This window comes from Rhinoderma darwinii, chromosome 3 (assembly GCF_050947455.1).
Source record: "Rhinoderma darwinii isolate aRhiDar2 chromosome 3, aRhiDar2.hap1, whole genome shotgun sequence".
NCBI lineage: Eukaryota > Metazoa > Chordata > Amphibia > Anura > Rhinodermatidae > Rhinoderma > Rhinoderma darwinii.
In genome coordinates, this window is record NC_134689.1 from 293,772,500 (window position 1) to 293,785,272 (window position 12,773).

The 12,773-nt window shown below is 42.1% G+C and overlaps 1 protein-coding gene across 1 annotated transcript in view; it reads left to right on the top strand.

Moving 5' to 3' along the window:
* ADAMTSL3 (ADAMTS like 3) overlaps nucleotides 1-12,773 on the top strand; it is a 465,354-nt gene that overhangs the window by 320,143 nt on the left and 132,438 nt on the right. The window contains exons 12-15 of the mRNA XM_075858077.1: nucleotides 4,250-4,300; nucleotides 5,963-6,167; nucleotides 8,228-8,375; nucleotides 8,469-8,553. Coding sequence (XP_075714192.1) covers nucleotides 4,250-4,300; nucleotides 5,963-6,167; nucleotides 8,228-8,375; nucleotides 8,469-8,553 — 489 coding nt within the window. The remainder of the gene's footprint in view (nucleotides 1-4,249; nucleotides 4,301-5,962; nucleotides 6,168-8,227; nucleotides 8,376-8,468; nucleotides 8,554-12,773) is intronic.

Genomic DNA, 12,773 nt, shown 5'->3' on the forward strand with positions numbered 1-12,773 from the left:
TAATGTTGTCCGTCGTCTCCTCTCCAGTGCATGCTAAAGCTGGTCATACACTAGTAATTTTTGGGGAAAAGGGGATTGGGCTTGTTGGATTTGAATATGGCCGATCTTTTGTTCTATTGGGAGATAAACCACTGCCAGAGGATTCTGCTGAAAGCTATCTCAAGTGTATGACCACAAATAACAAATTTCGATTTTCCTAACTAATTCCTATTGACATTTACGGTGTCTGGTGCTTGCTCAGCCCCTTTCATTTCTATACAATTAATACCCACAACATGCTTATGGATGAATCAGGACTGTTAGTTGTTTTCAGCAAATAGTTATTTATGTCTATGTCCATTGCATAAAATATTCAAATTATCAATGAATAATCATAATTTATCATCTTCATCACTATACAATTTTTTTTCAACAAATGTGTGGTGTTAACATGTAGATCAGCAGCTAGGAGTCCTTAGGATAGATCATCATTGTTTAATCAGTGGGGTCTGACCTCTAGACCCAGCCAATCATCAGCTGGGTAAACAATGAAGGGGAATTTTATTGTGCTGATTGCAGGGAAGAGTCCTCCAATGATCAAACATTGATGGACTACCGTAAACATAGAGCATCAGTGTTGAACCCCTTTAACATTCTTTAATAAATAAACTTCATTTTTACTATAGCGACAAGATTTTGTAAATATGCCTTCTCTTTTACAATTGGAAGTACCTGTAAGTTATTAGACCTTTACTTTCTATTTATATGTATTTATACTTTACGTGTCATTCTTTCATCTAAGGAACTAGAAGGATAGTGTGTTTGTGTGTGTGTGAGTGTGTGTGTGTGTGTGTGTGTGTGTGTGTGCGCGCGTGCGCGTGTGCGTGCGTATTTGTGTGTGTATCTTAGAAATTAGATTCTGGCACTGTCAAGATTTGTATATTCCACTGACGTTCAAAATGTACCTTTATATTAATTATAACAGTTCCAATGTGTGAAGAAAGTCTTAGTTATTATACCCACAAAATATTATACCTCTGCCAGCAGCAAGTAAAAAAAATGTAGTGATCATATTGGCAGCAAATAATTTTTGTGGTGCCAGCTGTGATTCCAGAGAAGCTTGAAAATGCTGAGAGCTCCAAAAGCTAGACTTAGTGTAAAACAGTGGGTAAAGCTCTCTTTTCGTAAGGAACAAAAAACACAATATCTATTCTGTAGACATCAAAAGCAACATTGTCACAGGACGTGATAAGATCATAGAAAAATGCTTCCCACACAAAGTATACACAAAAACATGTTGTGGGTTCAATTTTGGCTTAGATTGTAAGCACATTTGGACATGGCACTCTTCTAATGTACTGTGTTTCTGTACAGATCTATTAAATTTAGAGTAGTCAATCTATGAAATGTTCCGACCACAAGACAGTATAAAAAAAAGGCTAATTCGTATTAAGAGTTAGATTAAGTAATCAATAAAAATAATTGATCTTTGGAAAATACCCAAATATTGGCCATGGGATTTATGTTCTGCCTTCCTCTTAGGCTGGATTCACACGAACGTGGCGTTTTTGCAGACACAAAAATCACTTGCCAGCTCCGTGTGTCATCCGTGTATGATGCGCGGCTGCGTGATTTTCGCGCAGCCGCCATCATAGAGATGATTCTAGCCGACGTCAGTCACTGTCCAGGGTGCTGAAAGAGTTAACTGATCGGCAGTAACTCTTTCAGCACCCTCGACAGTGAATTCCGATCACCATATCTAGCAACCTGTTAAAAAAAAAAAAGAGGTTCGTACTTACCGAGAACTTCCCGGCCGTTGCCTTGGTGACGCGTCCTTGGTGACGCGCCCTTGGTGACGCGCCTCTCTTGACATCTGGCCCCACCTCCCTGGATGACGCGGCAGTCCATGTGACCGGCCTGTGATTGGCTGCAGCTGTCACTTGGACTGAATTGTCATCCCGGGAGGTCAGACTGGAGGAAGAAGCCGGGAGTTATCGGTAAGTTAGAACTTTTTTTTTTTTTAACACGTTCATGTATATTGTGATCGGAAGTCACTGTCCATGGTGCTGAAACAGTTTAACTCTTTTAGCACCCTGGACAGTGACTATCTCCTGACGTCGCGTCCCGGATATTTTTTTGCCGGGTTCGGCCAAAACGAGTTTGGCCGAACCCGGTGAAGTTCGGTTCGGTTGTCCGGGTTCGCTCTTCTCAAAGACACTCCGTTTGGATGTTTGTAAACAGAAAAGCACGTGGTGCTTTTCTGTTTACATTCATCCTTTTGACAGCTCTTGCGCGAATCACGCAGTTCGCACGGAAGTGCTTCCGTGCGGCATGCGTGGTTTTCACGCACCCATTGACTTCAATGGGTGCGTGATGCGTGCAAAACGCCCAAAGAACGGACATGTTGTGCCTTTTTTTCAGCGGACTCACGCTGAGCAAAAATCACGGACATGTCTGCACGGCCCCATAGACACATATAGGTCCGTGCAACGCGCGTGCAAATCACGCGCGTTGCACAGACGTTTTTCACGTTCGTCTGAATAAAGCCTAAGGGGGGATTCACACGAACGTGTATTGGGTCCGTGCGGGCCGCGTGCTTTTCACGCACCACGCACAGACCAATACAAGTCTATGGGGCAGTACAGACAGTCCGTGCTTTTTGCGCAGCGTTTGTCAGCTGCGCAAAAAGCGCGACATGCTCAATATCTCTGCGTATTTCGCGCATCACGCACCCATTGAAGTCAATGGGTGCGTGAAAACCACGCAGGTTGCACGGAAGCACTTCCGTGCGAACCGACTGAAACAGCGCACCAGCTGTCAAAAGGATGAATGTAAACAGAAAAGCACCACGTGCTTTTCTGTTTCCAAACATCCAAACGGAGTGTCTTTGAGATGAGCGAACCCGGACAACCGAACCGAACTTCACCGGGTTCGGCCGAACTCGTATTGGCCGAACCCGACAAAAAAATTTCCGGTACGCGACGTCAGGAGAAAGTCACTGTCCAGGGTGCTGAAAGAGTTAAACTGTTTCAGCACCATGGACAGTGACTTCCGATCCCAATATACATGAACCTGTAAAAAAAAAACGAACTTCTGACTTACCGATAACTCCCGGCTTCTTCCTCCAGTCTGACCTCCCGGGATGACAATTCAGTCCAAGTGACAGCTCCAGCCAATCACAGGCCAAGCACAGGCTGCAGCGGTCACATGGACTGCCGCGTCATCCAGGGAGGTGGGGCCCGATGTCAAGAGAGGCGCGTCACCAAGGACGCGTCACCAAGGCAACGGCCGGGAGGGAAGTTCTCGGTAAGTACGAACTTTTTCTTTTTTTTTTAACAGGTTTCTCGATATTGTGTTCGCCATTCACTGTCGAGGGTGCTGAAAGAGTTACTGCCGATCAGTTAGCTCTTTCAGCACCTTGGACAGTGACGGGCGTCGACTAGCCTCATCTCTATGATGGCGGCTGCGCGAAAATCACGCAGCCGCGCATCATACACGGATGACACACGCAGCTGTCAAGTGGTTTTTGCGCGCGCAAAACGCTGCGTTGTTTGCGCGTGCAAAAACGCAACGTTCGTCTGAATCTGCCCTAAGTCAAACAGCAAAGTCTGAGAAAAGTTGAACTTGTTGGACATGTACCATTTTTTTTTTATCTCTGTAGCTATGTATTCGCAACGCTGTATCATTCAATGTACAACTGTAATATTTTGATGCTTTTCACAGCAATTGTAATGTCTTCAAACAAAATAACAACTGTTTATGTAAATGTATTAAATACTTGTTTGAATGTTGATACAGTCAGGAAGGAGTTTTTCTTTCCTGTTAGGGCAAATTTGGATTGCGACATTTAGGAATTTCTTTCCTTCCTCCGGATCCACAGGGGTAATTTTTTTCTCTCCTTTTGTCCACGTCCTTCAATCCTTCTCTTGGTGAAACTTGGTGGACATATGTCGTTTTTCAACCATACTAAGTAACTATATCTGTGTAATACATGGATGAGTCAGGACCTCCAGAGAAAGGGCTGCTCTTTGCAGCGGCTGTACTCTTTGGTGAATAGAGAGGGATGGGTGGATGTTTCGAGCAGGGTTTCTTCTCTGTTACATCCATATGCCATGATATGTACTCCATATGCCCTAAAAGACTCCTACATCTTCAGTATCTTATTGCGAAGATGTTATTAGATGTAAATGTAATGGAGTGATATGGACTGTTGTTGCATCAAAAGTGGTCGTTATTTTGTCTTAAATATTTTTCCCTTACTTGTTTATAGTGATGGATTTAAGGAGATAATGCCCTATGATCATTTCCAGCCCCTGCCAAGGTATGTAGCAATAGAAAACTGTAATACTTTTACCACAGTTTTATTGTTTTTAGTTTTTATTTATTGTTGCTGTGCTGCTTATGTTGCTTCACTTTGCTTTCTTGAAAATTAAAACCAGGTAAAGGATCGCACACGCAGTTTTGATGCCGTTTTTGGTGTCACTTTTCTTAACCAAACACAGTACATTTCCTTCCTTTTGGATTCACTTATGGCTTTGTCTCAAAGAACAGAACCAAAAACTTCATCAAAACTGCATGTGTGATCCTGGTCTTAAAAAGTATTTGGGACAAACAGCCAGAAAATTATTCAACTCATGGATTTATATAAAATTTTAAAGTGAATGTCCACCATTGAATATAATTTTGTTTTAGGTACAAAATAATGTACTGATTAACCCCATCTTGCCCTGCACCATAAGGGTATGTTCACACGCAAACGCAAAATACGTCTGAAATTACGGAGCTGTTTTCAGGCGAAAACAGCTCTTGAATTTCAGACGTTTCTGCAAGTACTCGCGTTTTTCGCGGCGTCCATTACGGACGTAATTGAAACTGTTTTTCAATGGAGTCAATGAAAAACGGCTCCAAAAACGTCCAAAGAAGTGACATGCACTTCTTTGACGCAGGCGTCTTTTTACGCGCCGTCTTTTGACAGCGACGCGTAAAATTACACCTCGTCTGAACAGAACATCGTAAAACCCATTGTAAGCAATGGGCAGATGTTTGCAGACGTAATGGAGCCGTCTTTGCAGGCATAATTCGAGGCGTAAAACACCTGAATTACATCTGAAAATAGGTCGTGTGCACATACCCTAAGAGTACATAGCGGCTTGTGACTCGTCCTTGTGAACCACCGTACTAATATGGCGCAGAGATGGTGTGAGCTCAGGAGCTGTGCCCATGTCATTATTTGCAGTTGCTGGCTGTATTACATAGTCAACAGTTCAATCTAATGACCCGTAACAGTAATAACCCTTTAGATTCCTTGGTTATTAGTGACCATGGAACTTGAAAAGGTTGACAGAGGCAGGGAGCTCCCTCTGTCAGCCCATCGGCGCCCCCCCCCAATGACGCAATTAAAGCGTGCCGATGGGTTACTACAGTACCTATTAGGCTGTGCCAGAGGCATGCTTTGTATTCCACTATGTACTCCAAAGCATTATACAAGCGATCAATTGATCGCAGATTCAAGTCCCCTAGTGAGACTAATAAAAAAGTTTATATTATATCCCTTTTTTTTTACATGAAAAATATTTTTATTCATTATAAACTGTAAACTATTAAGAAAAAAAAGAGGTATCATCCCAATTACAACGACCGACATAATTAAAATAATATACATAATTTATTCCGTTCTAATAAATGTAGTCTTGTTTTGAACTACTGGATTCTCCTCTATTGGATGTTAGCAGCCCTATTTATTTGAAGCTCCATGTTTTTTGCATATGCAAAAAATAATTGACCTCATTAGGAAAAAAAAATTGTGTTCAAAAGTGAATATTTACTAAGGTTAATAAAATCTTTAGCTTCATTACTTTTCTCAGCTTGGTCATTACCATGTGTATATGAAATACCTTCCATAGTAATACATACAAATAAGATAGATTAATCTGTATCCATATTACACAATATTAATTTGCTTTATATAAATGGTGTATTGCAGGTGGGAGCATAACCCATGGACTGCATGCTCCGTTTCCTGTGGCGGGGGCATTCAGAGACGTAGCATTGTGTGTGTAGAGGAAACAATGCATGGAGAGATTCTTCAGGTAGAGGAATGGAAGTGCATGTATGCTCCAAAGCCAACTGTCATGCAGACCTGCAACCTCTTTGACTGTCCTAAATGGATGGCTATGGAATGGTCACAGGTAATATTTCCTTATTTTGGGTTAGACCTAAAAAAATATTAAGGAAAAATAGGCAGAGATAAGTTAAATCAAACAAATGTATACCATAATATATTGTCTCAGTCTCCCATGTATAACAATATCAAATATATGTACAGTACTTTGCTTAACCTATATCAACCCCAATGTGCTTGAGAACAAAGGTCCACATTTTTATTCTAGGTTATTTCCTCCCCTTAGCCGATATATTCATTTCTCACACAGTGTTAGCCCACTCACTTTAATGGCAGAGCTCTCTATACAGCGCTATCCACCATTAAAGTGGTGGTCATATATACATCCTAGCTACGCGGTGCACCAGCAATACTGTTCAGACATTACATTAAAACCATTGCAAGGTGAAGTAAATAACATTGATTATCTTGTTACAATGGAACCTGTCAAAGTTGGAATATATTAGGCAGCAAGTGATCAGTCAGTTCTTGAGGTTGATGTGTAGGAAGCAGGACAAATGGGCAAACGTAAGTATCTGAGCGACTTTGACAGGGGCCAAATAGTAATGTCTAGAAGACTGGGTCAGAGCATCTACAAAATGGCAGGTCTTGTGGGGGTGATCCTGGTATGCAGTCATTCGTACATACCAAAAGTGGTCCAAAGAAGGACAGCCAGTGAACAAGTGACAGGCTCAAGGCTCATTCATACGAGTGGTGAGTGAAGGTTAGCACGTCTGGTCCCATCCCAAAGAAGAGCTACTGTAGCACAAATTACTGAAAAAGTTACGGCTGGCTGTGATAGAAAGGTATCAGAACACATAGTGAAGAGCAGCTTAATGCATTTGGGACTGTGTAGCCGCAGACCATTCATAGTGCCCTTGCTAACGCCTGTCCACCACCAAAGCATGTACAATGGGCACGTGAGCATCAGAACTAGACCTTGGATCAATGGAAGAAAGTGGCCTGGTCTAATAAGTAACTTTTTCTTTTACATCATGTGGTCGGCTGGGTGCATGTGCTTCGCTTATCTGGAAAAAATATACATCAGGATGCACTATGAGAAAAAAGCAAGCTGGCAGAGGCAGCTCTCGGCAATGTTCCGCTGGGAAACCCTAGGATCTGGCATCAATGTTGGTGTTACTTTTCCCTCTTTCAGCAGGATAATGTGCTCTACCACAATGCAAACATTTTGTAGGAATGTTTTTTGTGGAACATGGCAAAGAGTTTAAGGTGTTGACAAATTTTCCAGATCTTAATCCGATCGAGCATCTGTAGGATGTGCTGGAAAAACAAGTCCAATCCATGAAGGCCCCACCTCGCAATTTACAGGATTTAAAAGATCTGCTAATAACATCTTAGTGCAGATACCACAAGACGCCTTAAGAGGTCTTGTGGAGTCCATGCCTCGACCGTTCAGAGATGTTTATGCGGCATGAGGGAGATCAACATAATATTAGGCCGGTGGTTTTAATGTTATGACTGAACGGTATATATAAATAAGGTGACCGTGAAGGAGTTAAATAGTATCTACATCCTTGTATAAAAAAAACGATGAATTCAAAAATTCCAATTTTGTTCCCACTAACTGAAGCATGTGGAAGGGAGACGGCAACCACTATTGTGTTGTGCATGTACAATCCTAATGTTAATAATAATATTTGCACCATAACAATTATATAAGGTTATGTTCATATCTGCGTCGTGGCTCTATTTGGAGCCTCTGTCGCAGATTTTGTCAGATATGACGAGAAACATATCAGTGCTATTTTTCCCATTAAAACGACGGACACTTTGGGAGAATCAGCCGGACCGCATTGTAAGTCAGTTTAATTCGTTGTGCATCGCTGGAATCCTTCATGGGGTGATTCCAACACTGTGTCGTGGCTTCCGTTATAAGTGTTTACAGAAATACAGAAAATAAGAAAAGACAAGTTGATAAAAAAAGGATTAGCGCCCCTCTAGGACTGTGCTGTATTACAAGTCCACACATTTATGAGACTGTTTGCTTTTCAATCAGCGTGGTAATATCCTGAAATACTGATGAATAGTCAGTATTGACTATGGTACATGTTTTCTGTATTTATTCAGTGCACTGTGACCTGTGGAAGAGGCTTGCGCTATAGGGTAGTGTTATGCAATGATCATCGTGGACAACACACTGGAGGCTGTAACCCTCAGCTGAAGCCACATATAAAGGAGGAATGCATTGTACCTGTACCATGTTATAAGCCCAGAGGTAATACAGCATTTCATTGTCAATAAACATGCTCTGGTTTATAAGTGACATTTTTGCTATACATTGAAGTGCTGCATTCTGTTTGTCCGCTAGAAAAGTTCCCTGTAGAAGCAAAACATCCGTGGCTAAAACAAGCACAGGAAATAGAGGAGACTAGAACAGCATCAGATCAGCCAACGTAAGTAGAATTTCTGTTTATCCCAGTAATCTCAGCAGGATTAGAACATTCTGTAGAAACTTTTGCTTTTCTTCACAAAATGAATGTACAATGTACAATGTGTTAGCCTTTCTGTATGTCTTACCAAATTGCAGACTATATCCCGGCCACTTACCGCAGCTCATTAGTTCATGCATAGGAACCTTTATTATATAGATCATGAAAATAAACCAGTTTGCCACTTACATGTTCTTAATTTGATCCAGTGAAGAGTTATGATGACATTTGCTTACATAGTGTAGCGCCACTTGGTGTTAAAAGTTTATAACAATGTGCACATCCACCTAATAAGGAGGACACGTGCTCAGTCACTCTCCCTACAGACGGTTCCCTGTGTAGTGATCAGCAGCCAATAGAAATAGCTTTCTGCCCTGCTTGTCAGGGAAGGAGCAAAGCCTTTCCAGTAGCATAACAGTATAGCTAAGGAGACTTCTACTTCTCAGCTTGTTAGGATTGTAAAGATCTGCACCCTGATAGCTGATACAGATGTAGATATCTTTACCTTGACTTTTACTGCATTAAATAAACAATGGCTACATCTCTTATCTTGAATTTTTCAATGAGTTTTCAATGGTTTTTGTTGTGTGATATCACGCTGCAGCAAGTTATCAGAGTCAAGTTAAAGATGGCTATATCTGTATGAACCCTGTACATGCCCTTTCAGCCTTTATTATTTTATTTAATAAAATTTTCATTGGTTTCTAAGGAAGTGCATATTGTGGATGTCACACAATATATATATCTTATTCTTATTTGTGTGTGTAGAGTTTAACCCATTAGTGTACCCATTAGTGAACGCCAATACGCCTTTTCAGGGTGGCCACTAATGGGCTTTATTCCGTCCGATGCACATGCCTTTTCACAGCGCGGCATCGGAATATATAAATAGAGCAGCTGGGAGCAGCCCTGTTTGAACGGGCGAGATCGATATCAGTATCAATTTCGCCAGTTTAACCCCTCAGATGCGGCGCTCAGTAGCGAGTGCTGCATATGAGTGGTTTTGGAGAGAGGGAGGGAGCTCCCTCTCTCACCCCCCCCCCCCGGCATCCTGCGTGTGATCGCTTTTTCCCCTTACAAAATGCTTTATTATTTAAAAAAAAGTAAAAAATCTACACATATTTGGTATCGCCGCGTCTGTAACGACCCCAACTATAAAGTTATTACATTATTTAACCCGCACGGTCAACGCCGTAAAAAAAAAAAATAAAAAACAATGTAAAAATTGCTGTTTTCTGTGAATCCTGCCTTAAAAAAAAAATGTGATAAAAAGTGATCAAAAAGTTGTATCTACTCCAAGATGGTACCGATAGAAACTACAAGTTGTCGCACACAAAAAAGCCCTCATACAACTGCATTTTCGGAAAAAAACATTGTTTTTACTGTGTAAAAGTAGTAAAGCATACAAAATCTATATAAATTTGGTATTGTTGCAATCGTAACTACCCGCAGAATAAAGTTATTGTGTTATTTATACCACACGGTAAATTTCATAAATTTAGGACACAAAAAGTATGGCGAAATTGCTGTTTTTTTTCTATTCCCCCCCCCAAAAAAAGTTAATCAACAGATTTTATGTAACCAAAAATGGTGCTATTAAAAAATACAACATGTCCTGCAAAAACAAGACCTTATACAGCTATGTCGACGCAAAAATAAAAAAGTTATAGCTCTTTGAATGAGATGATAGAGAAACGTAAAAAATAGCTTGGTCATTAAGCTCTAAATTAGGCTGGTCACTAAGGGGTTACATGCTATGTAATCCTTTGTAGGCATTTATTCTTTTATTCTATGTGTATGGTGGTTTTTTTTGTTTGTTTTTTTAAATGAAGATATTTATAAAAAAACTTTATTTTGTTTTGGTGCTTCAGCTTCTATGTGTGTGGATAAATGAAATAGACATGATAGGCATGCCATAGAAGCTGCAATGTCAGCCAGGTGGACTGACGGCTCTGCTGACATCGGCGCCTGTGTGATTCTGAAACCCAATATAAATTTTTCCCTTCCCTTTTCCCATCCCTTGGTTGAAATTGATGGACATGTGTCTTTTTTCAACCGTACTAACTATGTAACTATGTGTCACGAAGCGGGTTAGTGGACCCACTAGGCCGTACCGTCGTAGCGGGAAGGCAGCTGGCCAAACCACAGGAAACCCCAGAAATATAATGTCCCGCACAAGGGTACCTGGATAGTCCAGACGGTGACCGAAGCTCTGGCACAGGTGAGATGGGTGCAGCTGATGGCGCCAAACGTGGCGGATGACACAGGAGCCGCAAGTTGCGCCAGACGTGGCGGATTCCTCCGGACGTGGCAGATGACACAGGACGTGGCGGATTCCTCCGGACGTGGCAGATGACACAGGACGTGGCAGATTCCTCCGAACGTGGCAGATTACACAGGACGTGGCAGATTCCTCTGGCCGTGGCAGATTACACAGGACGTGGCAGATTCCTCTGGTCGTGGCAGATTCCTCTGGACGTGGCACGACTTGATACTAAGGCAAAGCACGGGAAACAGGAACGGGGAACAAGGCACGGGTAACAACAGGAACGGGAAACACTAAGGGACCATTTGCAAGACAGACTGGGAAAACTAACAACGCTCAGGCAAGGATTAGAAGGCCAGGGGCCTTCTTATAGACCAGGAAATCGTGGCAGTTGATGATGATGACGATTTCCTATTTGCGCGCGCTGGCCCTTTAAGGCCGGGCGCGAGGGTGCGCGCGCACCCTACGGGACACAGCCGAACGGAGCGGAAGTGAGCGCTGGCGTCTCCTAGAAGGGAGACGGAGACCAGCGCTCACAGATTCTATGGCTGTGGGCGTCGGGAGGTGAGTAAACCCGACGGCCCGCGGCCATGGACGCTACACTATGTAACCCTAAGGGTATGTTCACACGGCTTTAAAAATTGGAAGCAGAACGCCTCCGAAAATCTGGCCATTGATTTCAATGGAAAAAACAGCATTCTGTTCCGGCGGGGCGGTTTTTTTACGCGGCCATTTTGAAAAATGGCCGCGTAAAAAGACTCCTTCGAAAATGAAGTGCATGTCACTTTTTGAGCTGTTTTTGGAGCCTTTTTTCATTGACTCTATAGAAAAACAGCCCCAAAAATGGCCGTAAAAAATGCAGCAAAAAACGCAAGTTGTTAAAATAACGGCTGAAAATCAGGAGCCGTTTTCCCTTGAAAACAGCTCCGTATTTTCAGACGTTTTTTCGTAAGCATGTGAACATACCCTCGTTTTTTACGGCCGTTTTTGGAGCTGTTTTTCTATAGAGTCAATGAAAAACGGCTCCAAAAACTTCTCAAGTGACATGCACTTCTTTTTATGGAGCGTCTTTCTATGCGCCGTTTTTTTCAAAAAATCACCCCGTCGGAACAGAACGTCATTTTTCCCATTGAAATCAATGAGCAGATTTTTGGAGGCATTCTGCTTCCAATTTTTCAGCCATTTTTCTAAAATAAGCCGTGTGAACATACCCTAAGGCTGGATTTACACGAGCGTGTGCGTTTTGCATGGGTGGATGATGCGCAAACAATGCACAAATATAGGACATGTCGTGTGTTTCACACAGCGGACATACGCTGCGTGAAAATCACGGACTGTCTGAACGGCCCCATAGACTAACATAGGTCCGTGCGAGACGCGTGAAAATCACGCGCGTTGCACGGACGTATTACACGTTCGTGTAAATAAGTCCTAAAAGAGAACTATTTTTGGAGAAATGCCTGAAAAAAATGCTATACACAGAGCATGCTGCTTTTGGGAAAAACACTACTGACCACAAAATTGCCTAGAAAAAAGCGACAAACTAAAACGCAGTTGTATGTAGTGCATTTTATAGACTTTAATGTAACAGCTGGCAGCACTAAAAAAAAAATCTGGTAAAAATGCTATTAAAACACCACGAAAAAAAGCACAAAAACCTAGCAAAACACTGTGTTAATCCACCCTCAGGGTATGTGCACACGCAAAATCAAAAACGCCTGAAAATACGGAGCTGTTTTCAAAAGAATCGGAAGCAGAACGCCTCCAAACATCTGCCCATTGATTTCAATGGGAAAAACTGCATTCTATTCCGACGGGCCATTTTTTTACGCGGCAGTTTTTCAAAGTGACATGCGCCATTTTTCCCATTGAAATCAATGGGCAGATGTTTGGAGGCATTCTGCCTCCGATCTATCAG